Below are 24,187 nucleotides of genomic sequence, written 5' to 3' on the forward strand. Positions count from 1 at the left end.
ATGGAAATGCGTGAACCAATTTTCCAAGGAGAGCTGAAACGCACTGATTAAAAACAGTGAAGTGATGAGGCACGGAAATAAAGCCAAAGCAGAGCCACTTAAAATTCGCCACGGCGGCACTGATTTCTGAAAGTGAAGGGAGCTGCCCTGAGCCCCCGTCTGCATTCCTTCCCTCCCTCCCGCCCCAAGCCACCGCCCCCCCCCCCCCCCCCCCCCCCGCCCCATCACTGACCCTGCCACTTAGACAATTAGAACCTGCCAGTGTTTCTGGCCACAGTATACTGGTTACCAGGCTACTCCACTGAGGATAAAACGGGAACCAAGGCACCCACACAACAGTGTCCTTCTCCACAAAGCCTAACCGACAGGCCCGGATTCAGGGATTTGGAAGAATGTTGTGAATTCAAGTAGACCGACATGCATATGGCAGTTTACAATGTCAGTTCTTCAGTTAGGTACAGACACTAATTGATTTATTTAGGGAATTCTATCTCCTAGAGAACAAAACCAAGGTACAAAGAGGTCAGTACCTTGTTGCAAGGAGCCTAAAAGATGATAACCGCCTGGAACTAGCAGAAGGCGCCGGTGACCAGGACAAACCAGCCATAAAGCCTGTTTCCCAGGCTTCAGGCACTGGAGTCGGCTCGATTTAACTGGTGCCATATCCGTGTGTATCTGTATTAGCATTTACTTCATATCTTTCTTTAAATTGACTTTGAAACAACTCATTTGGAAAATCTGTGGTCTCCCTCTGAGCAGGAATTTCTATGAAATCACACTTTGATACACAGGTATATTTTTTCTAATGTGCATCTTAAAAAATAAAAATGTTCATCCACCATCCATCTAAAATCATCTTGGGGCGCCTGGGTGGCTCAGTCGGTTAAGCGTCCGACTTCGGCTCAGGTCATGATCTCACGGCATGTGAGTTCGAGCCCCGCGTCGGGCTCTGGGCTGACGGCTCAGAGCCTGGAGCCTGTTTCGGATTCTGTGTCTCCCTCTCTCTCTGACCCTCCCCCGTTCATGCTCTATCTCTCTGTCTCAAAAATAAATAAATGTTAAAAAAAACAAATTTTAAATTATCTAATGTGCACCAAAGCTACATACACATTGGGAAAGACTGGATAAGGTGTTTTAATGTAATAAGGTGACCTAACAGGCTGTGTTTGTTTCTAAATATCATGGAAAAACAAGAATAAAGGAATTTTGTACTATTTACCCTCAGGGTATCCATGAAGGACTTAAATTAGATAGAGTGACGCAAGGGGGAAAGAAGTAAAGTTAATAACTTCTGAGTAAGGGAAAACAAAAGGCCAGGATCACTTACATAAAATTTTCTGGATATTCACTCAGGGCCATGTCAATGATATTCAGAGCATCGTGGTAATGCTTTTGTGCAGACAGTAAGAGGGCAAGAAGGTGCAGGGAGTTGGCATCATCGCCTTGAAGTTGAAGAGCTTGGCGGACGTACCCCAGAGCCTCTGGTATCTGGTTTGAAACAAAATCAAAAAGAATTTTAAAACACACACACACACACACACACACACACACGAGAAGATACCATTTCAATATCTGATTCTCTATAAACATCAAAAGTTGCTTCACCCTGTGCCACATTCAGATTTTAACCTTTGTGATAGCCCCAGGATATTAACCACAAACATGCAGACAGATGTCTTCTTCAAGCGACAGTATGACCTGCGGAGTGATGCTAGATGCTCTGCTTCTCTGTAAAACTGCCAATACCAAATCTTTTGTTTCTCTCCAAAACACAATTTCTCTTTTTCCACAAAACTGATCCACTCTTGATTATGCCCAAGATTGTTTCACTCTCAATGGAGACACATACAAGTTGCCAAAGGTTTTTAGTGTAATTAAGCTGCCTTAGCTGAACTGTTCTCATTTTTTGAAGTATCAGTGAACTAAAGTACGTAAGAAATTACAAAACCTTAAACAGAGCTTTCCAAAGGATCAGACACGCGTGAATCTTTTCAAGTTCCTTTGTCCTGGACATCTCCATCAGGCATCAAGGAAATATGCAAACAAACCAACAAACAAAAACCCCACACCTTTCCAAACTACAACCTAAAATAACTTGATCCAAGAAACAAATTGCAATGCCGCATACAAAGCAGATGTATCCAAATTCAAATAGGGTGAGATAAAACTTTAACCTTTAAAATGCAAGAGCTGTGCAAGACTCTTCAAAACTGTCCAAGCACCAGGGTTGATAAAATGCATACATAATGGATATTTGAACGCCCGAAATTCCGTGCAGGTTTAACAGTAACTGGGGGGAATTAGAACCTGACACTGGATTTCGAAATAGAGCTCAGGACTGAAGCATTCTTACACAACCACCCAGGGACTGCTTCCTGTCCCCCTGCCTCAACTCCAGTCCAGACCTCTTCTCTGTTCGCCTGCTTCTTCCCAGCCCTCGGTAACCTCACTCTGTAGCAAGAAGCCACGACTTCCCAAACCTATTCATTCTCCTCTCCTAAATTCCATTTAGGATGATTTAAGTTATAAAGCCTGGCTATAGAGACTTTCTGCCACCGAGCCATAGAATCAGAGCTGTCACAGCCTGGGAGAGGGCTCATCCAGCCCAGCCATTTGTTTACGGGGAGGGAGCCGAGTCCAGGGAGGTGACAAGACTTGAGCATTGCCATCTAGCTAGTGAGTGACTGAGTCAAGAGTGGCTCTAGACCTTCTGATTCTTCTCCTGTCCTCTCCTCCTGCACAAATGGCATTGGCTCTAAAGATAAGAGGGCCACAGCCTTGGGGCCCCTGCCCAGCAGGGACACTCTCCCACAGAGGTCTGGTGTCTTCACACTGCGGGCCTGCAAAGATAGCGGCTGGACCCACAAGGCCCCACCTATGTAAAGTCTCTTCGGGGAGACAACCCACTGCGTGAACAGCCCTCAGCTTCCTGTTAGGAAGGCTGAAGGCAGGTGTACTTCTGGTGTGGATCTGCAGGGGTGACCAGAGCAATCAGGGACAAACTGATAACAGGATTCAACATGATGGCCTTAAGGGAGAGCTGACTGGGAAGGAATTCAAAGCTGGCTTCTTCATTCAACGAGTGTTACCGGGTACCTAACACATGGTGGGCAGTGTCCCAGCCACCAGGGTATAGTGATGAAGGTGACAGCTTCCTGCCCTCTTGGAACCTGAAGTCTAGGGAGGAAGACAGGTCTTGAACAGGAGAGCTGAGCAGGAGGAAGGAGAAGAGATGGCTCCTGCAGGAAGGAGGCTTCAGGGAGAAGGTGAGAGACGCTCCTGGTGGAGGAGGGCCCGGGGGGGTCAACCCCCAGTGTGCAGCTGAGGCAGTAGCAAGCTCCCCATCCGTCCAGCTGTGAGCCCTACCATGCCGGGCGACAGGGCCCACACAGAGGAGGCATTCTGGTTTCCTCGGTTCCCGGGTCACCACGGCAAGGCACTCCTCAACACCATTCCCAGGCCCGCGGGGAGTCAGAAGCATGCCCACAGCCCCGGCCTATCCGGGGAATGGCATGTCTGGGGAACTGACCTCTGCTTCACCCTCCAGTCAGCACTCAGGAATGTGCTGGGGTTACCACCAGTGTCTTGCACCTGGTGGGCAGGCAGGCATGCGGCCAGACTCTCAGAGCAGCTGGGAGGGGACGGGAGGGTATGAGAATGGTCAAGACGGCTTCTGGAAGCTGCTGTTGGGAAGAGGAAGGCCAGCGAAGCTTGCCTCTCCAGCAAGGAGAGTGCTGAGGAGTCCCGTATGTCGAGGGGGGAGCCACTGTGACTGTCCCTCTCTTCCACATGTTATAAAGGAAACTGGTACCTCTTGCCCATGCCTGCCGGCAACTTCCTGTCAATCGCCAGCACCTTACGATGACCAGTGGCTAATCCCCACTGCGCAGCTCGGCACTGGGTCTGCCAGCAAGGGACAAAGGCTCTTTGGTGACTCCTGGGTTCATTCAGGGTGTCTGCCACGTGCTGCAGCCCGTGTTGCCCTCTGAACCCTCCAGATGTGTGCACGTAATCTCCCAAAGCAGAGCCCGGGACATCTGTGTCTTCACAGCAGACGCCCAAACTGACCTAAACACCAGTGGCTGTGCTGTGAGGAGTCAGCATCCTCTGAGAAGAGACTGGCTTCGGGTCAGCGAAAGAAGACCAGTTACTGCCTCAGAGGGAGGCGCCGAAGGAATTGTAAGAAGGCGCGCACACCAAGTTCAGAGAACGTGAGAGGAACTGACCTGTCTGGAGATGGCAAGCTGCAGAGCCAGGTAGAAAGCTGCTTGGTGATCTGTAGGTGACAGGCTGTGGGCCCTGAAAAAGTATTGATGGCCATTAGAACACGGGAGAGGCCATTTGAACCCTTCCTATCCAATGAGTATTCCCATTTGCAGTTTTCCACGCAGGCCACATATTTACGCAACGTTTCCTTTAAACTCTCCTCTTTTGTCCATTAGCAAGTGTGACGTGTTTTCCCTCTTATGGCTGTGGGTGCGTATGGCGCCGGAGCCTGCCTCTGTGTTTCGTCTAGCATCTGAAATGGCAGCCAAGGACCCTTGGCTTTGAGGAGGTGAAGCCACAAGGCCCTGAGGTCTGACCCCCCAACCCCCCAGCAGACGCCTCCCTTGGGCTGAGCAGGAGAAGCCCACGTGTCATGCTAGGACGCGGTGAGGCTATGAGTACACTTGGCAAGGTGACGGCTGCTTTGGTTAAGTTTTGGCTTGGCCTTAACACTACTCCCTCCAAATTTTGGGATTTCAGGGAAACCGTATGAAAATCAAAGACCTGGCTTTGCTTGTAAAATGAGGTTTTGGTTTTTGATGAACCATGGGAAGAGGAGGATTCTCATTCAGCCTTTTGAAGCTTCTACTAAGCTCCCTCCAGCTTACTGATGCAGTCTGCGTAACTATGCATGTAAGTCTCTGTGGCCAGACACTAGGCTTGGTTTTATTAACTGGCCTTTGACAGCGAAGGGGAAGAGGCTGTACTGGCCTCCTACTTGATTGCAAACACAGTCATTCTTGCTTTTATGTGGAGGCCAATTGTATTTCACCAAGAGTAACTCAAAATGTGACTCGACGAGGCAGAAGTCTGTGTTCAGAAGTCTGGTACGAAGAGAAAAACAAACTTTCAGTTTCTTCAAAAGGCACTATGGGGCCGACTAATTACAACTGGGGGTGGGGGTGGGGCAGACAGTACACAACCCTTCACGGTCCTCTGTCAACACTCTGGGATTAAAAGAGAATCTTCTACCAGCAGAAAACAAATCTGAGATAGAAAAGGAAGCCAAATCATTATGTATTCAATGGCAACAAACACGTCAAGGATGTCTTCCTGTAGTAATAAGGCCTTTTGCAGAAACCATCTGTCTGCTGTGGAGAAAAAGGCTAAACGGTCTTCCAGGTATTTGGGATCCAGAAAATACGCTACTGGGTCCAACAAGTAGGACATTGTTTAGACAAATGTGGTAGCTCCAGTGCAGGACTGGGGAAACTGGGGTGGTGACTGTCCTTTAGGTACACTCAACAGCAAAGGACCCAAACTCCCATTCCTGCGAATCTTCATTCATCATCTTGCCTCAAGACACAGCCCTCATTTAAGAGGCTGAGACTGAAAGAGGTGTGCGTGTTGTCCCTTTAAATGTCATATTTCTGGGGCGCCTGGGTGGCTCGGTCGGTTAAGCATCCGACTTCGGCTCAGGTCATGATCTCACGGTCCATGAGTTCAAGCCCCGTGTTGGGCTCTGTGCTGACAGCTCAGAGCCTGTGTCTCCCTCTCTCTCTGGCCCTCCCCTGTTCATGCTCTGTCTCTCTCTGTCTCAAAAATAAATAAAACGTTAAAAAAAATTTAAATATCATATTTCTGCCAGAGGCCTACTCGGTGGGCTCCAGGTTTTATGATTTTACAAGTATTGGTTTTCCATGAATTTTTACATCAAAGAATTTTTTTCTTTGGTGTTCATAAAAAGTGAGATTGGAATGTCATGGTTTCTGTCTCTCCCAATTATTCAGGGAAAACGAATACACACTTAATTATGAAGAGACTTTGAATTATTTAGCATTATTTATTTTATCTTATCTTCTTTCACAATGGATAAAGCCAGGTTTTTACAACCCTCAAAAAAACCCCAAATTCCTCAGAGCTACCATTTTCTCAGGCCAGTTTAGACTTGTCACAAATGAAGTTAAATCAAGTCATGGTTGCTTCTGCCCAACACCAACCAAGAAAAGCTGGCAATGGCTTGGTGAGTTCAGGGAGTAGATGGGGATAGTTCTGACCAAAGGCCCACTCTGGCCTCCTCAAATAATGATTAACTGCTAGCCACAGCACTATGAAAGAAACAAACCAGAAATGACAGAAATCTTGGCATTTCTGGGGTGCATCAGGACAAAACCTGAAGACTGCCAACTTGACTGCCCAACTGCCAAGTTTCTAACAGGACACAACTTAAACATACACATTGAAAAATCTTATTTCAATAATTTTGCTAATGAATTAAACTGACCACTTTAGCCTATGAAAGAAAAAAGGAGATAAGGAGAATGCCCAAGAAAACAAGAAAAAGCGCACAGTGTGGAGCTCATGTAGACTCCAGAAAACTTGCTTCGGTCATGTAGAACAGTTTCAGCAGCTAGGCTTCCTGTGACAAAACTATGCCAACAGAAAACGTGCTCAACAGAAATGACCAAGCAATGCAAGTGAGAGGAAAGACATTAGTAGCGATCTTGAAAACTGTAAGCCTGCTGGACTCAGCATATGGACTTAAAGCAGCCTCATAAAGCCCATTCCCATAGAGTCAGCACCTGGTAAGGCTGCTAAGAGAAACCCAAAGACCTAAAAATGTCACCCCATGGATGCTCACAAAGCCCTTCCCTTGTCAAAGCACCTCCATATCCATTAAGTCAGTTTCTCTTCTATAAGAAAAAATTCTTAGATTGCTGGCTCACTGAGGCTGCCCATCTGTCCATCCATCTACTCATCCATCATCCCCCTACCCAAGTCACCCACCCATCCATCCATCCATCCATCTGTCCACTTATCTGCCATCCATCTCAACTAGTCGCCCATCCATCCACCTGCCCTTTCATCCATCTATTAGTCCATCTACTCATCTGACCACTCATCCATCCATCCATCCTAGTCATTCATCCATCCACTAATCCATCCCTCCATCTACATATCCAACCATCCACCCCTCTATCCACTCATCCATCTATCCATATCCACCTATCCATTCACTCACACATCCATCCAATCATCCATCCACCACTCATCCATCCATTCACCCTAGTCATCCATCCATCCATCCATCCATCCATCCACCCATAAATCCATCCATCCATCCATCCATCCATCCATCCATCCATCCATCCATCCACTCATCCATCCTCATCACACATCCACCCACAAATCCATCCATCCATCCATTCATCCATCCATCCATCCATCCATCCATCCATCCATCCATCCATCGGTCCGTCCATCCATCCATCCATATTATGCAGTACCTATTGCAATGCCAGGACATGTCCTAGCCTCTTGGAGAGGAAGGAGATGAAAGAACAACACAAGCGTCTTTCCTTCAGAAGCTCCCCACAAACCCGCAGAGGGGGAGACCCAAAGTGATCATTACAGTGCAGTGGGAGCATGTCCTGGGAGAGGTATGCCAGGGTGCTATTGGAGAGCATGGATGGGCCTCCCAGACCACCTGGCTGAAACTCAGAATGCCTTGAGGTCACTCCAGTGCTTTCCTAGACTCTGGTTCCAACATCCTCTAGAGATGAACCAAGAATATAGAGAAGGCTGACCAATTTGAACCTGGTCCATAAGACACATACCTGGTAACAAGAACAACTATAGTTTATGAGGCATCTACTATTAAGCATCCTGTCCAAGAGCATCCAGCAAAAGAGGTAAAGCCAGAAGTGAAATTCTGAGGCCTTGTCTCCCTAGCATAACACCCCATTGCCTTGTTTAGCCAACTCTTAAGGTCCCATTAGTCCTAATTACAGTGGACATGGTCCTGTGTGTTATTGAGGAAATAAAAAATACAAACCTGATGAAAGTTATTACTCAGGAACCTCCCTTTAGTTACACACATAGGATATGACCAACTTGTCCCGGGTTGCCCAGGATATTCCTGGTTTTAGTACTGAAAGTCCCATATTCTGGGAAACTGCCCAGTTCCTGACGAACTGTGCATAAAACATGCCACATTAACTTAAACTGAAGCTAGGAGGGGGAGAGAAAAAAAAGAGCGAGATTGGACCCCCTGTAACACTTTATATGGCAAATGTGAATGACACCATGCCACCTCTTTCTTGTGGGGCAGCCCAGATTGCTGCCGTTGGGGGGTCAAGCTGCTGAAACATGCTCTCGACTGTTTGCAGACTTGCTTTCCTCTGGAGGACACAAGAGCACAGAAGTAGCAGCTCAGACCACTTGTGTGTCTTCAGAAAGCTCGGAAGACAACACTGTTTTTCCTCGTGATTCTTTCGTACCAGGCAAATGAGTTGGTTCAGCTGCTTGGGCTGAGTGTATGAGTCAGCAAACAGCTGAGGGTCTCAGTATTAAGATGCAGTCATGCAACTAGGAGGTCTTCAAAAATCGACTTTTGGAATCCACTAGAAAGCAAATCTTTCTGAATTCTGACTCCGGTCATAATTAAGAGTTAATTCTCACATGCTATATCTATAGCCCCATCCCCTTCTTTTGAAAAGTAGGATCCACACCCAGCATGGAGCTCGAACTCACAACCTCGAGATCAAGAGTTGCACGCTCCACTGACTGAGCCAGCCAGGAGCCCCAACGTCATCCTTTTTGAATTATACTGTTTTCTCTTTAAACAAAAAAATTGTCAAACAACGGTATAAACAGAATTGTGGGCAGAAGATTTACAATACACAGTAAATAAGTACTTCTCAGCCAAGTGGTTTTTAAATACCCATTTACATTTAAGAAGTAATACAAATCATTCTTATTTACCTCACATCATTCCCTTATAGATTTCTGTTAAGTCTCCAGTGCACTGGAATAGCTCTGGCTAATGAACGTACTTGAAACAAAATAATTTTATTCCTTTGAAAAATATTCTTTATTTCACACAAATACTAATGTAGGTTAGCCTTCCCCAATATGATCGTGTAGGTTAGCAGGATTTTATTACTCTTTATTCCCATATGAACTAATATTTTTAAAAATCTCCATGAATTAAAACCCAAGCAAAAAAAGGAACAAAAAGGGATTTCAGGCCAATGGAATAGCTGTTATATAACATGAAGTTACGAATTCTGGCAGCTCAAGGCAGACCACCGCCACGGCTGTTTTTAGACAGTCGGGAAGATGTGCCGATTTAAGAAAAATGAAACAGATGTGATGGCCACTTTTCATAGGCATCCATGTGTGGGCTTTACAAACTAGGACTGCAGGACGTGAAACTCCAAATCATTTGAAATGGAAATGCTTTCCACACTCCATGCTGAAGAACGTTAACAAAAGCTTAGCATGGAGATAGGAGGTCTGTCTGCAGATGTCAAGTGGTACTTTGCGTCATTAACCAGTCTGGGACTGGCAAAAGGGAAGAAGCTATCAGCATGCCTGCTAGGAAACGAAAAGAAACGAGACAAAAGAGTCCCACAGTAACTCAAGCCGGGTGATAATGATTTCATGAAAAAAGGGACACGTGTGCAGTGACAAATCTGTAGGCAACCCCAGTTACTAAGAAAAGAAATTGAACAGAGGTTATTTGGTATTGAGAGGTCGTCATAAAATTTTCAGAAAAGTAACGAAGTTTCTAATACAATTCCAAGAAATCAGTGTAACTCAGATATATTTAAGGTGACAGGATCAATACCGATTCAAGATTTGACATCACGGGGCTACCCCTGCAGGCAATGATTCGTTTGGGTGATTTATTATACCTGTGGTAAGGAATAAAATTAGGGCGGCCAAGTATCGTAGGTACGAGGAAAGCTGAGTGGGAGTCAGGCGACCTTGATTCTACCCTGACTTCAGTAGCTGTGTGACTCTGGCAACTCTTTTCCCTCCTGCACACCTTAGTCCCTTACCTGCAGTAGACACACCACTTGTTCGTCTGTCTTATTGGCATGAGGATCAAGTTCAAGGAGGAATGCGAGAGGTCACTCGAGCATTCTCTAATTATAAAGGTGCCCTCCTAATTTCATATAGAGCATAATTGATGGAGACAATCACAAGGCTTATGGAGCTCAGCGGCAGTGCGGGGTCCTGAGACTTGCTGGCCTGTCTTATCACAGCATCTCAGAAACTGTCCTAAAATCTGGCCTTTTCATTTCTTATAAACATCTTCAGCATGACGTGTAAAAAAAACAAACAAACAAAAAAAACAAAGGCTAGAAAAGAAATGATCCCTTTTCTAGATGATGACAATTGTCTTTAATAAAAGGAAGCATCTCTCCAGACATACAAAGTGTCCATCTTCTTAGAGCTGAAATCATTTAATTAGGAATGAATAACATGCCCAAGTGGATAAACAGATTAACAATGCAGATTCACGTAGCAACAAGTGGGGCAGCAAGTTTTGATACTGTGTGTTCGGTGCTCGAGATGAAAAGACTCCCGGGGGAAAATACTGTTTACATAATCTTTATAAATATCTCTTCTTTTTATACTTTTCATACTTTGGTGTCATTATGCACAGCCGAGTGAAAAGATGAACTCCCACTCACCTCTGAAATGCAAGAAGCGCCTTTCTCTGTAGGACCTCCTGCATCCCTCGCAAAGAAGCTAAGAAAAGGGTTCCATTAGTCAGTGGCATGGAAGATCGGGGAGTTTCTGACAAACACAAAGCTCATCATCAAAACTGTACATGCAACTGGGTTAAAAGCAACACAGGACTGTGTGCCCAGCCCCGTCCGGGCACTGGGAAATGAAGCCCAGACCGCCCCCAGACGGTTGCACTCTGTGGGCACAGCTGTGGAGCCATGCCGAGGGGACAGTATGAGTCGGCTGGTCACCTTGATGCCCCAGGCATAGGGGGCTGTTGTCAAAAGATCAGCTGGGAATTCCAGAGAGGAGCGCGTCTGCTTTCTCGAGCACGGGCATGTGGCTTCCGGGGGGGGGGAAGACTGCCTCTACTGGATGGTCCAGAGAGATTCAAGCACCAATGGTGTTGATCAGACGGACTTCGGTTCCTTCTGGCACTGACAACTATGATACTGGGCCAAGGGAACTAGCTTGATGCCATACAAGGCCGGTTTAAGTCACACTGGACAATGGCCAGGACCTTTAATACCTTGATGTGAACATAAGGGATAGACCAGGCAAACCCACAACTGATACTAGAATATCAGCTGAAACGTGTGAGGCCATCTTGCTGTGAGCCCACACGTCCCCTGTACAGAGCATATGAGAAACGGCTTCCTTAAGGTCTGTCGTGGGAACTATAAAGGTACTTTTTACTAGGGCATGAGAAAAAGTCCTGGAGGAACCTGCTTAGGGTTGGAACTGAGGAGGCCCTATCGAACAACCCAGCATGGCCGATCCCCTCCGGCCATGATACTGAGAATGGTGGACAGCTGTCCCAAGGGCCATAGCTAACTTAGAACAACAGTGACTAAGCTAGAGAGCATCTCAGGTGATCCTACTAAACCATGAATGCAAGATGAGGCTCAACAGGTCAAGCACCTCTCCCAGAATTACAGGGCTAATCAGGGCTGGGGTCCAAACTAAGACTCTATCTGGATAAATATACGGCATTAAACTTAAACTTCACTGAAAGTCGCCCATAGTTAAAACAATGTGCTGGGTGTTGCCAGTGTATCATGTATGCAAAAAAGATTAGCAAAAAAAAAAACACAAAGAAACAAAAAACAAAAACAAAACCCAAGCCCATTATTGAAAATTGATTGATAATGTGAAATTTCTCTAAGGTCTTTGATTTTTTAGGAGAAGAGGATTTGGGATAATTTATAAAGTAAACTATACCAAAACTATAAAGAAAGAAAAAGAAAGTGAACACTATACAAGTCAGGATGGTGTTTTTTCTTCACGGGGACTGTGATCAGGAGTGGGGGGGGTGGGGGTGGGGGGACAGGAGATGTTCCCCGGGCGGCTGGTAAGGTTCTATCTCCTGAGCAGGGTGGTGATTACAAGGATATCTCCTGTATCCTCATTCGTTAATGATGCATTTGCTTTGGAAAATTTTTTTTATTCGTGTTATATTTAACAACAAAATGTTAAAGACATAGTAAGAATTCAGGAAAGTAATTTATCAGTTTATATTTCCTGCAAACGTACCATTGAAAGCTTCATCAGGTGTACAAAACATAATTAAGATTTTAAAAAAATAGCTGGGACCCCCAAATTCTACGTACATCCAACAAGCATGTCCCCCCGCATGGGTATTTGGTAAGCTGTTGCACAGCACGTGCACATATCTGTGAACTAAAATGTGCTACTAGGGAAGGGGCATCCTGAGCAGTCAAGGGAAGCTTCCTGGAGGAGGCTGGCCCTAAACTCTTCCACATTCCTGTGCCTAAGACACAACATCCCTTCACATGGGGACAGCCCAGCCAAGTGCCAGGGCAGACGCAGGTGCAGGCTGGGCTGGGTGAACCATCTCTCAAGACCCTGCACCTGCCAGCTGGGCACCCCGTGCACCACCAGTCAGTGCACCTGGCGCACAGGGCCTTCACCCCCGCGCTCCGATTCTCCAACCAGTGGGAGCGAAAAGGACAGCAGCAGCAGGTCCCCACGGGACAGCACACCCGAGTGACCCAACTTAGATGCATACTCCTGCAACAGTCCTCTGTGAGGGCTGTGGCAACCCTGCAGTGCAGACGTAGGAGGCCCAGCCCTGAGGAGCCCAGATCCCTTGGGGCGGGACTTCTCTCACCATCAGTGGCCTGCAGACTGTACGTGAGCCCCAGAGCTAAGTAGCCTTTGGCCTTGAACTCTGACGTTTTCTCTCCCGCATCAACGACGGTTTTGGCAAACTTCTCGGCCTCTTCCAACTGAAAAACCAGACAAGTTGAAAACGACAACAGCCTGCAGAATTTCTAACATGAGTTCCCATAAGCGTCTGCTGACAAAACCAGATTTCTGATGAGTCACTGTGAAAATAACTCCCAGGTCTTCCAATTCCACTCTGGTGATTCTGTTCTCTTTATTTGAGCCTGTCTGACAGACCTCAGGGCTCCCACCTTGCCTTTCTTTCTTTCTTTCTTTCGAGTTTGCCTTAATGCTTTTTTTTTTTTTCACTTCTTTTCCAAGGTCATTTTCATTCTTGGTGGGGTTCTATCTTTTTCATCTTTAGTTTTTACTAATTTGTTCTGTAATTGGGCTGTGCTAGGGATTCAGAAATCGGATTGTAAACAAATAGTATCTATAATAATTATAGATGTAACATATATAATATATATATGTTACATATAATAAAGTTCTTAAAACATTTGGTGTCTGGTCCTTCCTTTTTTTTTTTTAATGACAAAAAGAACACATTTGGGCTTGGATTCTCTTTCCCACAGCTGTTAAAAATTTCAGAACCCCCCCATCTATTTATTTTACAATGCAGAGCACATGGACCTCACGTCAGCAGATTCCAATGAGAAAATGTGAAAGGACCACAAATTTCATGGCTCTTTCCAAGCACCCGGAAACGGCACCCACAGTAAGACCTTTTGCACAATTTACTAGAAGCCAAAATAGTAAGATGTGTTTCTTCAAAATATGGCAAATGTTGGGGCCACGGAGGCTGGGTGATAATACCCGGGAGTTCATTACACTCTTGACTTGTGGGGTGTTTGGAAATTTTAATAATAAAAATGTAAAAAATATATATATACAGAAAAGATTTATTCTGCTCATCTTTACACACAAAAAAAGAGAGTCCAGTTTATTTTTGGCCTTAGGGAGAGATCTGCGTGACAGTCACGAACAATGCCATGGCTGGAAGGGGCGCGACAGTCATCGCCGGAAAGTGGCATTTTCAAAACGGAAGGGTCTGTCCAGCTCCTCCGCCCACTGCTGGAGCCTGCCCGTGTGGTTCCCTCGCCTGTGGCACCGAACCGTCCGAAAGTGCATGAACCACACAACGCCTTCAGAGCTGTGAGCCTCAGGTGAGAACCTGCCCTTTCAAAATGTCTTTTTCCTTCCACACTTCCCCAAGTACAAGTTAGCGGAAGGAGAACACGTTCTTCCCAGGGCTTACTTTCGTCCTGCTGCGTGAGAATAAATGGAAAAAAAAAAACCAACAAAAACAAAACAAAACAAAACAAAAAAACAAGCAGCGAGGACCGTAACGGTAAAAATCCTTAGCAAGGCACCTCGGTCTTTGGAGCAAATTCTTCTTCTAATTAATCTTGACGTGAAGTTAAAGAAAAGAAATTAAAACTGGATCGTCTGTGGTAATGATCCATACCACCACCTCAGCGGTTAGTCTGGCTTTTCTACTTTCTACTCAAACGGTATTTTTTTTTTGAGGTACTAGCACTGTTACAGATGGGACTATTCCCAAATTCAAATCTGAGCGAGAGGAAAGCCTACGTGAAGGAGGAGGAACGAACAGCATTGGTTTACACGTGAGCTGCAGGAGAGAATGACTCTTCTATAGAAAACCTCCGCTCTGCTAAGAGTGAATCACTCAGTGACATACACCTTTCCAGTCCCGCATCCCTTCTTTGCGTACAGCAAGGTTGGTGTGAGTACGGGTTCCAATTCTCTTGTATCAGTTCTGCCTCTTTCATCAACTGAAGCACATTCCTGTGAAAAAGAAAACCCTGGAGTATCCCGGGAACGTGATTCTCCTCAGTCCTGGCGCGGTGCGTTGAGGCCGGAGGGGTTCTGGGGTATGGGGCTTTGGGCGGCCTTGTTTTTGGGTAGCTGATGAATTGCCACTATTCTCTCTCAGTGTTTTGAAGCGAAAGAGGTCACTGCCTGAGCGCGCGGGGCCCCAGCCCTACTCACCCAGTGAAGGGAGCCCACGCACAGCTTCGCGGCGAGGAGTGGGATGGTGGCGTCGTCGGGCTTCAGACGGATACACTCTTTCAGCACCTTCACGGCACGAGCAGACTTGGCAGAAGGAAATTATTTCTGTAAAACTCAAACTTTTTTGACAGGACCAAATACAGAAGCCTTCCCTGAGGGGTTTCGGTAAGGGTGGCCTCTTCACGAGGCTTCTCAACTTTGAACCCAAACGAGCAGGGGCCTGAGGATGGTGACAACCAGAGCTTGGGGCTCTCGCGTGACGGGAGTAAACTGTGGTTAGGACAAGTAGAAATGCTTCCCTGGAATCGCCCTAATTTTCTTCCTTACTTGTGTAGCCGTTGCAAAAATAAGAAAAAAATAAATAAAGGCAGCGAAGGCTTCCGTTATTATGAAAAATAAACGGTACAATTTAAAGTACGCCATACTCAATTTCTATCTCCACTTGGCCCAAATAATCTCATATCTCAGACTTAACAAGTCACTAGATGGCAGCTTCGCTAAATGGCCCGAATTAACGAGAATGGTGGCTACTACCTTTATTGTGTGTGTACCTGTGCAGGGGGTGGGTGGGGGGGTGCTATTCTACACATCTTAGGGGTTTTACCTCATTTACCCGATAACGGTTCTGTGAGGGAGGCGCCGTTAGGTCTCCACTTTGCCGAGGAGGAAATGGAGATACTAAGTGACCTGCCCTCAGTGATAGCTGTGAGGGCAGCTCCAGGCCTCGACTCCAGCAGCAAGGCTCCACAGCCCAAGCTTTCAACCAGGATCCTACGCTGCCTGATATAATGCATTGCTAAAGACAACGGAATGATTTCCCCCTCCAGGAATATGTTTATACTTCCAAATGAGTGAAAGGGTTGCTGGGAGAACCAGCCTTAGCTTAAGTCCCGCCTTCACACGACAAAGTTACAGTGGCCAAAAAAGGGCAAATATTTCAGAATTTCTCTTCTCAGTGGCATGTCCGTGTTTGGCTCCCAAATCATTACATGTGATGACTTAGTTATAAATGACCACAGGGGAGTTTCAGATAGTTGGTGTAGACACCTACAAGGTGTGATATCAGCCCCTGGAATTCCAAGACATGAAGCACTGAGATAGAGGATTACGCATCAAAGGGCAACTCACTTTTCCGGCGGCCATGAGGGACAGAGCAAACTGGTACCACAGCTGGAACTCCTCAAAGGCAAACTTCATGGCTCTTTCCAAGCACTGGTTGGAAAGAAGAATAAATGCGGACATCTGAGAACTGCCAGTGTCACAACGGGATATGTGTGAGTTTGTGTCTACACATATTAAGGTAAGTCCTACAAAATCTGCTTCCCTCGAATGCGTCAGACTTAATCCCCCACCAGACCCCTCCTGAGGAGCTCCCACAGGGTATGAGTCACTGTGCCAGAAGCCAGGACCATCCACAGTTGACTAAGTAGTTTTTCATCCAGTGCAAAGAAAAAGGCACGTACATAAACAACTCAAACACAAGGCCCAGACTGATATGTGCCCCAACAATGGGCAAGTAATCACAGAATTGAGAAATGGCATCCTAGAAAAATGCTACTTGAGCTGGGCCTTGATTAATGAGGAAGAAAAAAAATGCAGCTCTGATCTGGAAGAGGGGGGTATAAGCAGAGATGTGGAGGTGAGAGGGTATGCTTTGACTCGATGATAGCAAATGGTCCAGTAATAAAGGCAGCCCAGGGCACACAGGCAGGAATGGGCGGAATGAGGCTGCGAGGCTGGCATAGGCTGGGCCCATGTCACTGAGAGTCTGACATGGCAGCTCCTTTTCAAAGATGTTCCATCTCCCTCCTCCACCCCACGCTTGGTGGTGCTCCTCAAGTTCATAACTGTATGTTAATATCACTGTCTTCACCTTTCCTGCCCCAGCCCAGCCACATTCCACTGTGAAAAACCATCAAGGGCAGAAATCCTGACTTTGTCACCTCAGGACCCACCTAGGTGGGTAATCTATAATAAGCTTCACTATGCACAGAGTGATATGATCACATCAGAGCTTTAGAAGGATCATTTGGGGGGTGGGGAGAGGGATATGTGACCAGCATGAAGATAGACCAGGAATAAGGTAGATAGAATGGTCTAGAGACTTCAGCAAAGACAGGGCAGCCAAGGAGGGGGGAGGGATGACTGGTGAAGTGTAGAGGCTGAAGGAGGCCTCCAAAGTCTCTGACTTGTATACTTGGGAGCAAACCCATGACAGAGAAGACCCTTGTGTAAACACACACATATGCATGTGTGTGTGTGTGTGTGTGTGTGTGTGTGTGTGTTTATGAGAGAGAGAAAGAAAATTTTTAGAATAAAGAGAGAATTTGGGGAAGAAATGTGTTTTATTAATGAGCTTGGTAAGGAACATGGTGAGTCTGAGGTGTCACGTGGTTACTGATGATAATTAGAGACAATCTGGGGCCTCAAGAGAAAAACCTAAGAAAAGACATACATTTGAGCTGAAAGAAATTAAAGACATAAATAAATGGAAACACATCCCATGTTTATGGATTAATATTATTAAGATGTCAGAACTATCCAAAGTGATCTGAGGATTTGACACAATCCCTATAAAAATCCCAATGGCATTTTTTTTTTGGCAGAAATAAAAAAACCTATCCTAAGATTCATGGGATCTCTAGGGACTCAGAATAGCCAAAACAATCATAAAAAAGAACTGAGTTGGAGGACTCACACGTCCTCATTCCAAAGCTTATTACAAAGCTACAGCTATCAAAACAGTATGGTACTGGCATAAAGACAGACCCCAAAGAATTAAAAGCAGGGACTCAAACAGGTATCTGCACACCGATGTTCATAGCCGCATTATTCACGATAGCTAAAGCATGGAAGGGACCCAAGTGTCCATCAATGGATGAACAGATAAACAAAATGTGTGAATATAAGCATACAATGGAATATTATCCAGCCTCAGATTAAAAAGGAAGGAAATTCTGTTGCATGTGAAATAAGCCAGTCACAAAAACATAAATACCATATGATTCTACTTGTATGAGGTACTCAGAAGAGTCAAGATCACAAAGACAGAGAGCAGGATGGTGGGTGCCAGGGGCTCGGGGAGGGGGATGGGGGAGGTAGCATTTCATGGGGACAGTTCCAGTTTTACAAGATGAAGAGATTTCCGGAGATAGATGGTGCTGATGGCTGTACAACATTATGAATGTATTTAATGCCACTGCACTGCACGACTTTAAAATGGTTAAGAAGGTAAGACATGTATTTTACCACAGTAAAAATAACTGGGGGAAAAGTACATTTGAGAAAACAGTTGAAGCCATCAGAAGAGGTTTTGAAGAACATCAAAGGAGTGCTCGGAGAGAGGGCAGTTCGGGCAGGACCGTGGGAAGCATCTCTACTTCAGGGCCAGGAAAAGAGACACAGACAGGTCTCAGGATGGGGACGAGGAGACGGTCAGAGTGCGGGAGGCCCAGGGGCCCCGGACCCGGCAGCAGGTGGCCGAGCTCCGGGAGCACGGTTCTGGGATGCGGTGCAGGAGGATGCCGGGCTGCGGGGGCCTAATGAGCAGAGAAAAGGAGGGGAGTCTGCAAATGGAAGAACAGTGACTTATCTATGCACCTATCTTTCCATGGAGACAACTTGAGACGAACAAGCGGAAGAAAGTCAGAGAAGAAACCGAGGAGATAAATTAGGTCCCCCAGGACCAGAGAGAGCCAGGTCCCTGGAATAGACGGGCCCCTGGTGGAAGGCATTCTCTTAAGGACACAGGCTCTTTAAGATAAAGAGGAGAGACCCTTACCAGCAGCTGTCCTTCCCAGCCACCGTTTCCTCTGTAAAGATGGGCTAAGGTGGGTGTAGGAGCAGGGAAACAGCATAGGGCCGGGAGTTTCTTAAAAAAGAAAAGCTTTGAACATCAACTTCACCCTGAGACAGACAGACACCAGTGTCACCTTAGAGGCTGGTGTGTGTGCAATGGCACCTGCAGCACCTGCTGCCAATTCTCTCTAGTGATGCTCTGTGGCCAGCCTGGGGCAGAGGCGAGCAACTACGGAAGTCTCAGGACTAACAGGCAGACATTCAGGGATGGGTAGGGGGCTAGGGGCTGAGGGAGGAACAAAGGAGCCACAGAGAGGGTGACGAACGAATGGCAGGAAATAATAAAGGTGAAGTGAGGAGGTGGGAGAGGAGAGAAAAGAATTCCAGAATTTTAGGTAGTATTTACAGAGAAGGTCACAGCAAATATTATGCTAGCTGGTTCACTGTGAAAACCTACCCCAATAAAAATATATTAAAAGGTAAAGCGATAAGCAGTTAAGAAGCACCTACTGCACACCCGGTGATGGGATAGGATGGGGATCTGCAGATCCCAAGTAAGATGAATATTTGGTTCCTCATTTCGATCACACTGGCAAACTGCCTAGCCAAAATCTGGGGGGTTGGACATGTGACTTCATTCTGGATCATGTGATGTCGGCAGAGGCCGCTGGGTGAGGCCTCCGGCATGGCTCTCTAAGAGGAGGGCTTTCTGGGCTACTGCACGCTCTGCCCTCAGCCCTGGCCCTCCCTCCCAACTGGGACACAGCCAGGAACGCCGAAGCACAAGGACAAGAGCCACTCTCTAGAATGGCTGAGCAGAAAGAGAAAGCACTGGGCCCCTGAGGCTGTGACATGCTGTGGCTGTGACTGCAGCCTCTTTCCAGACGTGTTGCTGTTGTTGTGGGGGGAGAAATTGACTCATATTTGGCTAAGTCACTGTGAGCTGGTTTTGTTGATTACATCTGGCTGCACCTCTCACTAACACAGGCACTAAATGGCAGAGCTGGGATCCAAACCTGACCCCAGAGGCCCCTTAGCGGCTCTGCTATACTGATAAGAACAGGAAACCCTTAAGAAGGGCCCTTAAAAAGCCCTCACTGTGCCTTTAAGAAGCACTGTGGGAACAAAAACTAAAGCAGCCTGCTGAAAACATCAAGTAGGCAAGATGCGTGAAGGGAGACCTCATCCAGGTGTGGGGTGGTAGGAGCTGGGAAGAGGTGGGGGAGGACAGCTCTTAAGGAGAGAACACCAAGCAGTGAAAAGCCAACAGTGCTTGGAAACTGAGTTGGGGGATGAGGGACGGCGGAGGAGGAGGAAACGGAAAACATGATCACACTGCAGGAATTAGGCAAAGGAGCCGGCACGTGGAGAAGGTCGCAGATGACAATCAAAAATGAGGTTTGTGGGGCGCCTGGGTGGCACAGTCGGTTAAGCGTCCGACTTCAGCCAGGTCACGATCTCGCGGTCCGGGAGTTCGAGCCCCGCGTCAGGCTCTGGGCTGATGGCTCAGAGCCTGGAGCCTGTTTCCAATTCTGTGTCTCCCTCTCTCTCTGCCCCTCCCCCGTTCATGCTCTGTCTCTCTCTGTCCCAAAAATAAATAAACGTTGAAAAAAAAAATTAAAAAAAAAAAAATGAGGTTTGTCCTAACAGCTCTACGGAACCAGTTCACTGCAATATGACCACTAAGTACTTAAATATGTACACAGAAACATTTAAATGTTTGAACGCTTTTCTTCCTCCTTTTGCTAAGAGGAATGATAAATATCAACTGTTTTCCCAATAAACAAAAGGAGCTCAGCAGCTGAAACAGCCTGTTCTGAATCAAAAAGCTAGATGCTATAAATAAGTGTGCATCCTTATTTTCTTTTGTGCCAAAGGCTAACATACTCATTATACTCAGTGAAAAACACTTACTGGAGGCCTAATTGGTACAGAGCTCCATTCCATGTGCAACCAGCCATGGCACCAGGAAAATACCAGCCCTCCTAAAAAGTAGACCTGGAGAATCTCGGGGCTACGAGGGAACCTGAGAAACGTCCAGTTGAAGTCTCCAAAGGAGAGATCTCTGTCGTTTTGGCTTCCCATCACCTCAAAACACTTCTGATTTTTTTGTTTCAAGAGTTGGGGATACCCGACATTGGAGGAAAGCAGCCTCTCTGTCTCCCTGTAGTAAGGCCTAAGGATGAATGAAGGACAGAAGCGATAGGAGTGGGTCACGTGGCCCAAACTCAGCCAATCAGATGCTCCTGCCGGAGCTTTGCATCTGGAGCAGGGAGGGGAGGGCCTGGGGGCCACAGTAGAAGAAGGGTTGGTGGAGGCCCTGGAAGGAAGGAACGGTGTCCTCCCAAACACCTCCCTTGCCTTCTTAATTTCTGCTCAGACCCATTCTTCAGCCTTCTGTGGATCCTGTGAGCAGCACACAGGGACGGCTGCCTTTTCTGCTGGAGTGAACTAGTGAGCTTCTGCTACCTACAATCAAAGCCCTAAAGGTACAACCAATCAAATGCTTCAGGCTCTTACAAGCAAGCCCTGCCTCCTAGCCCCCAACAAGTAGTTGTACTAGTTCTGCCGGGGACCTTCCAGAATAGGGAATTTACAACCTGAACAGTAGCTGGAAGTAAAGCCAGGCACCACCACAGATGGAGCGTGTGGATTCAGGCAAGCCAATTCACCTCTCTCTATCCAGACTCCTCATGGTAAAATGGGAAATATAATAGTAATTAATGTAGAGTTATCAGGAAAATTAGTTAATACACGTAAGCAACAAGAACAGTAGCTCAGATACTGGCTAGTAAGTGCTAAATAAAAGTTAGCTATTAGTTCTTGATCAAAATTTAACATTCTTTTAAAAAAAATTTTTTTTTAATGTTTATTTATTTTTGGGAGAGAGAGAGAGAGCACGAGTGAGGAGGGACAGAGAGGGAGACACAGAATCTGAAGCAGGCTCCAAGCTCCGAGCTGTCAGCACAGAGCCCGACGCAGGGCTTGAACTCACAAACCAGGAGATCATGACCTGAGCTGAAGTCTGAGGCTTAACTGACTGAGCCACCCAGGCGCCCCTAAAAATTTAACATTCTTATATTAAGAAGCAAAACTGTATAATTCCCATCACTTTATCTAAACTTAATGAAAATCTGAATATTAAAGTTCAAATTTATAATATATCAGAAATAATTACTTTACAAAATGCTTTCTCATCTTAGAAAAGGATTCAGTCTGAGATCCTTGAAAATAGCACACTTTATAGAATCAGACTAGAATATATGTTAATTCTCTATTTCCTTAACAAGTGGTACGGACTGAATGTTTGTGTCCCAAATTTATACGTTGAAACCTAACCCCCAATATGATGGTGTCAGGAGGTGAGGCCTCTGGGAGGTGATTAGGTCATGAAGGTGGAACCCTCAGGAATGGGAATAATACTCTCATAAGAGAGAAGAGATCCCTTGCCCCCTCCACCGTGTGAGGACACAGCAAGAAGCCCGCAGTCTGCAACCCAGAAGTGTCGGCCCTCGCCAGACATCAAATCTGTTAGAGCTACGACCTTGGACTTCCAGCCTCCAGAACTGTAAAAAATAACTGCTTACTGTTTATAAGCCACCCAGTCTGTGGAATTTTGTTACAGCAGCCTGAATAGACTACAACAACGAGCCTTACTATAGGATACTGACTCTGTAGCCGGGAGCTAGTCTCATTGCTTTGCAAGAACTGCCTCATGGCTCGTCCTCACAACCCTCCAAGGACAAGCCGGCACTATGACGATCCTCCCTGGAGCACAGACGTGCCAGGTCGCGGTGAGCTGGTGGAAGAGGCAGGACCTGAATCCGGAAGGTCTGGTTCCAGAGTCAGAGCCCTTAACCACAACACTCCCCTGCCCCTGCGACTTTAATTACAGACAGGCCAGCCACACTTATCAGTCCCACTCTTGCCGCATAAAGCAAAGGATAGCTAAAATAAAAGGCCCCCCAAAATGCCACATGCTCACCTGAACTGTTCTGGAGATTCAGCAATATTTTTTACTGCTAATGGGGCCCTCGCTCCCGTGGCCTCTTTGGGATCCCCGAGGCTTCAAAGCACGGAGGCCTTTCCGGCTTGCGGAATTTTCAAGAAACCTCCCAGACCCCAGATATCCACCAGCACCACAGTCAAGCAAAGGTGCTCAGTTCGTGTCCTTCAGGCATGTCCCCTCCACTGTGGCATCCTTCATGGGCCCCTCCCGCTTTGGGCCTCCCTCCCATAATGAAACCGGTTTCCTAAAGTTAGTCCGGGTGTGTCACAGAATTAGGAAATACAAGCCAACAATGACAAAGTAGCCCTTTGCTCCCAATTCTGAGGGGTTTGAGCTCCGGCATCACAGCTGAGGGCTCTTGTCCTCCCGAGGCTCTTGGCATCTTATATACGGTGATGGCACGCTGTCTCTGAGAAAGTGCCTAGACAGCTCCAGATGCTTGTGAAAGCTTGAGGCCAAGCATACCTCTTGGGTATATAGCACGTCCTCCCCGTGGTCCTCTAAACACGGGGATTATATAGCCCCGAAGCACCTCAAGTCAACATACCTCGGCAACGAACGGAAGCCCTCTCCCAAAGGATGCAGCTGAATAAAAAGGCACTTGAGTCATCTCTGGAGGCATTTGCTATCCACGGCTTCCGCTCCTTAGATGAGGTGTTTGCTCACCCCGGTTCTACCTGACTACCCTTTTTGAACACCCCCTAATCATATCTGTATAGGGCGAAGTAAACATTTCCCAGTTTTAATGGACCGAGGGAGATGGCAATCCATACATGCTGTAAAATAAAGTCAGACAAAATAAGAACATTCATATTTCAATAACGGTTCCAGTCTAAGACGTGGGTGTTTGTGTGCCAGGGGCACGTGAGAGGCCGCTTCAATCCCCAGGCCCGGCGGGGGCCGGTGGCCGGAAGGGGAGAGGAGCCCGTGAGGCCAAGAGAGAGAGAGCAGTCACGTGCTGAAGGCCAGCCCTGGGGCCAGCTGCCCAGGCTTCATCCAAACTCCCTACTCACCAGCCGCGGGTTGTCATGGGGTTAAGTGGAGAAATACTTGGAAGAGTGGCCGCCACAGAGCCAACGCTATAAACGCGTTGCTGTTGATGGTGCTTTGATGAAATGAGGAAAAGTAGCAGACGCTGAGGGGCTCGGGTCTGATCTGAAGGGGGCACGAAGGGGAGGCCGAGGGCCCTGTAGATGGCGCGGGGGTGCCGGTAGATGGCGAAGGAAGAGGGGAAGGGGAGAGATGCCAGCCAGATGCCAGCCCTTTCCCACGTGTGGTGTTGGGTCGAGAGGTGGCAGCGTGGCCGGGGCAGAGGGACGTGGGGCAGATGATGCCTGGGCCACACACCCCAGGCGGCAGGTGACATCTCCAGATCGCCTCCCTTGCAAGAAAAGAAGGGGGATTTGGGAGTAGCATTACGTCTACCAGGAA

At 46.9% G+C, this 24,187-nt stretch overlaps 1 protein-coding gene across 13 annotated transcripts in view; it reads right to left on the bottom strand.

The window, feature by feature from the left end:
* TTC7B (tetratricopeptide repeat domain 7B) overlaps positions 1-24,187 on the bottom strand; it is a 255,087-nt gene that overhangs the window by 92,747 nt on the left and 138,153 nt on the right. For 9 of the 13 annotated variants that reach the window (XM_045060370.1, XM_045060371.1, XM_045060374.1 and 6 more), the window contains 7 exons: positions 16,078-16,161; positions 14,929-15,033; positions 14,620-14,724; positions 12,860-12,977; positions 10,692-10,749; positions 4,227-4,299; positions 1,328-1,488 (listed from right to left, as the gene is read on the bottom strand). In XM_045060370.1, the coding sequence (XP_044916305.1) occupies positions 1,328-1,488; positions 4,227-4,299; positions 10,692-10,749; positions 12,860-12,977; positions 14,620-14,724; positions 14,929-15,033; positions 16,078-16,161 (704 nt within the window). The remainder of the gene's footprint in view (positions 1-1,327; positions 1,489-4,226; positions 4,300-10,691; positions 10,750-12,859; positions 12,978-14,619; positions 14,725-14,928; positions 15,034-16,077; positions 16,162-24,187) is intronic. The other 4 variants (XM_023255949.2, XM_023255953.2, XM_023255954.2 and 1 more) reach the window with 1 other exon arrangement.

Source organism: Felis catus, chromosome B3 (genome assembly GCF_018350175.1).
Source record: "Felis catus isolate Fca126 chromosome B3, F.catus_Fca126_mat1.0, whole genome shotgun sequence".
In the NCBI taxonomy this organism is placed as follows: Eukaryota; Metazoa; Chordata; class Mammalia; order Carnivora; family Felidae; genus Felis; species Felis catus.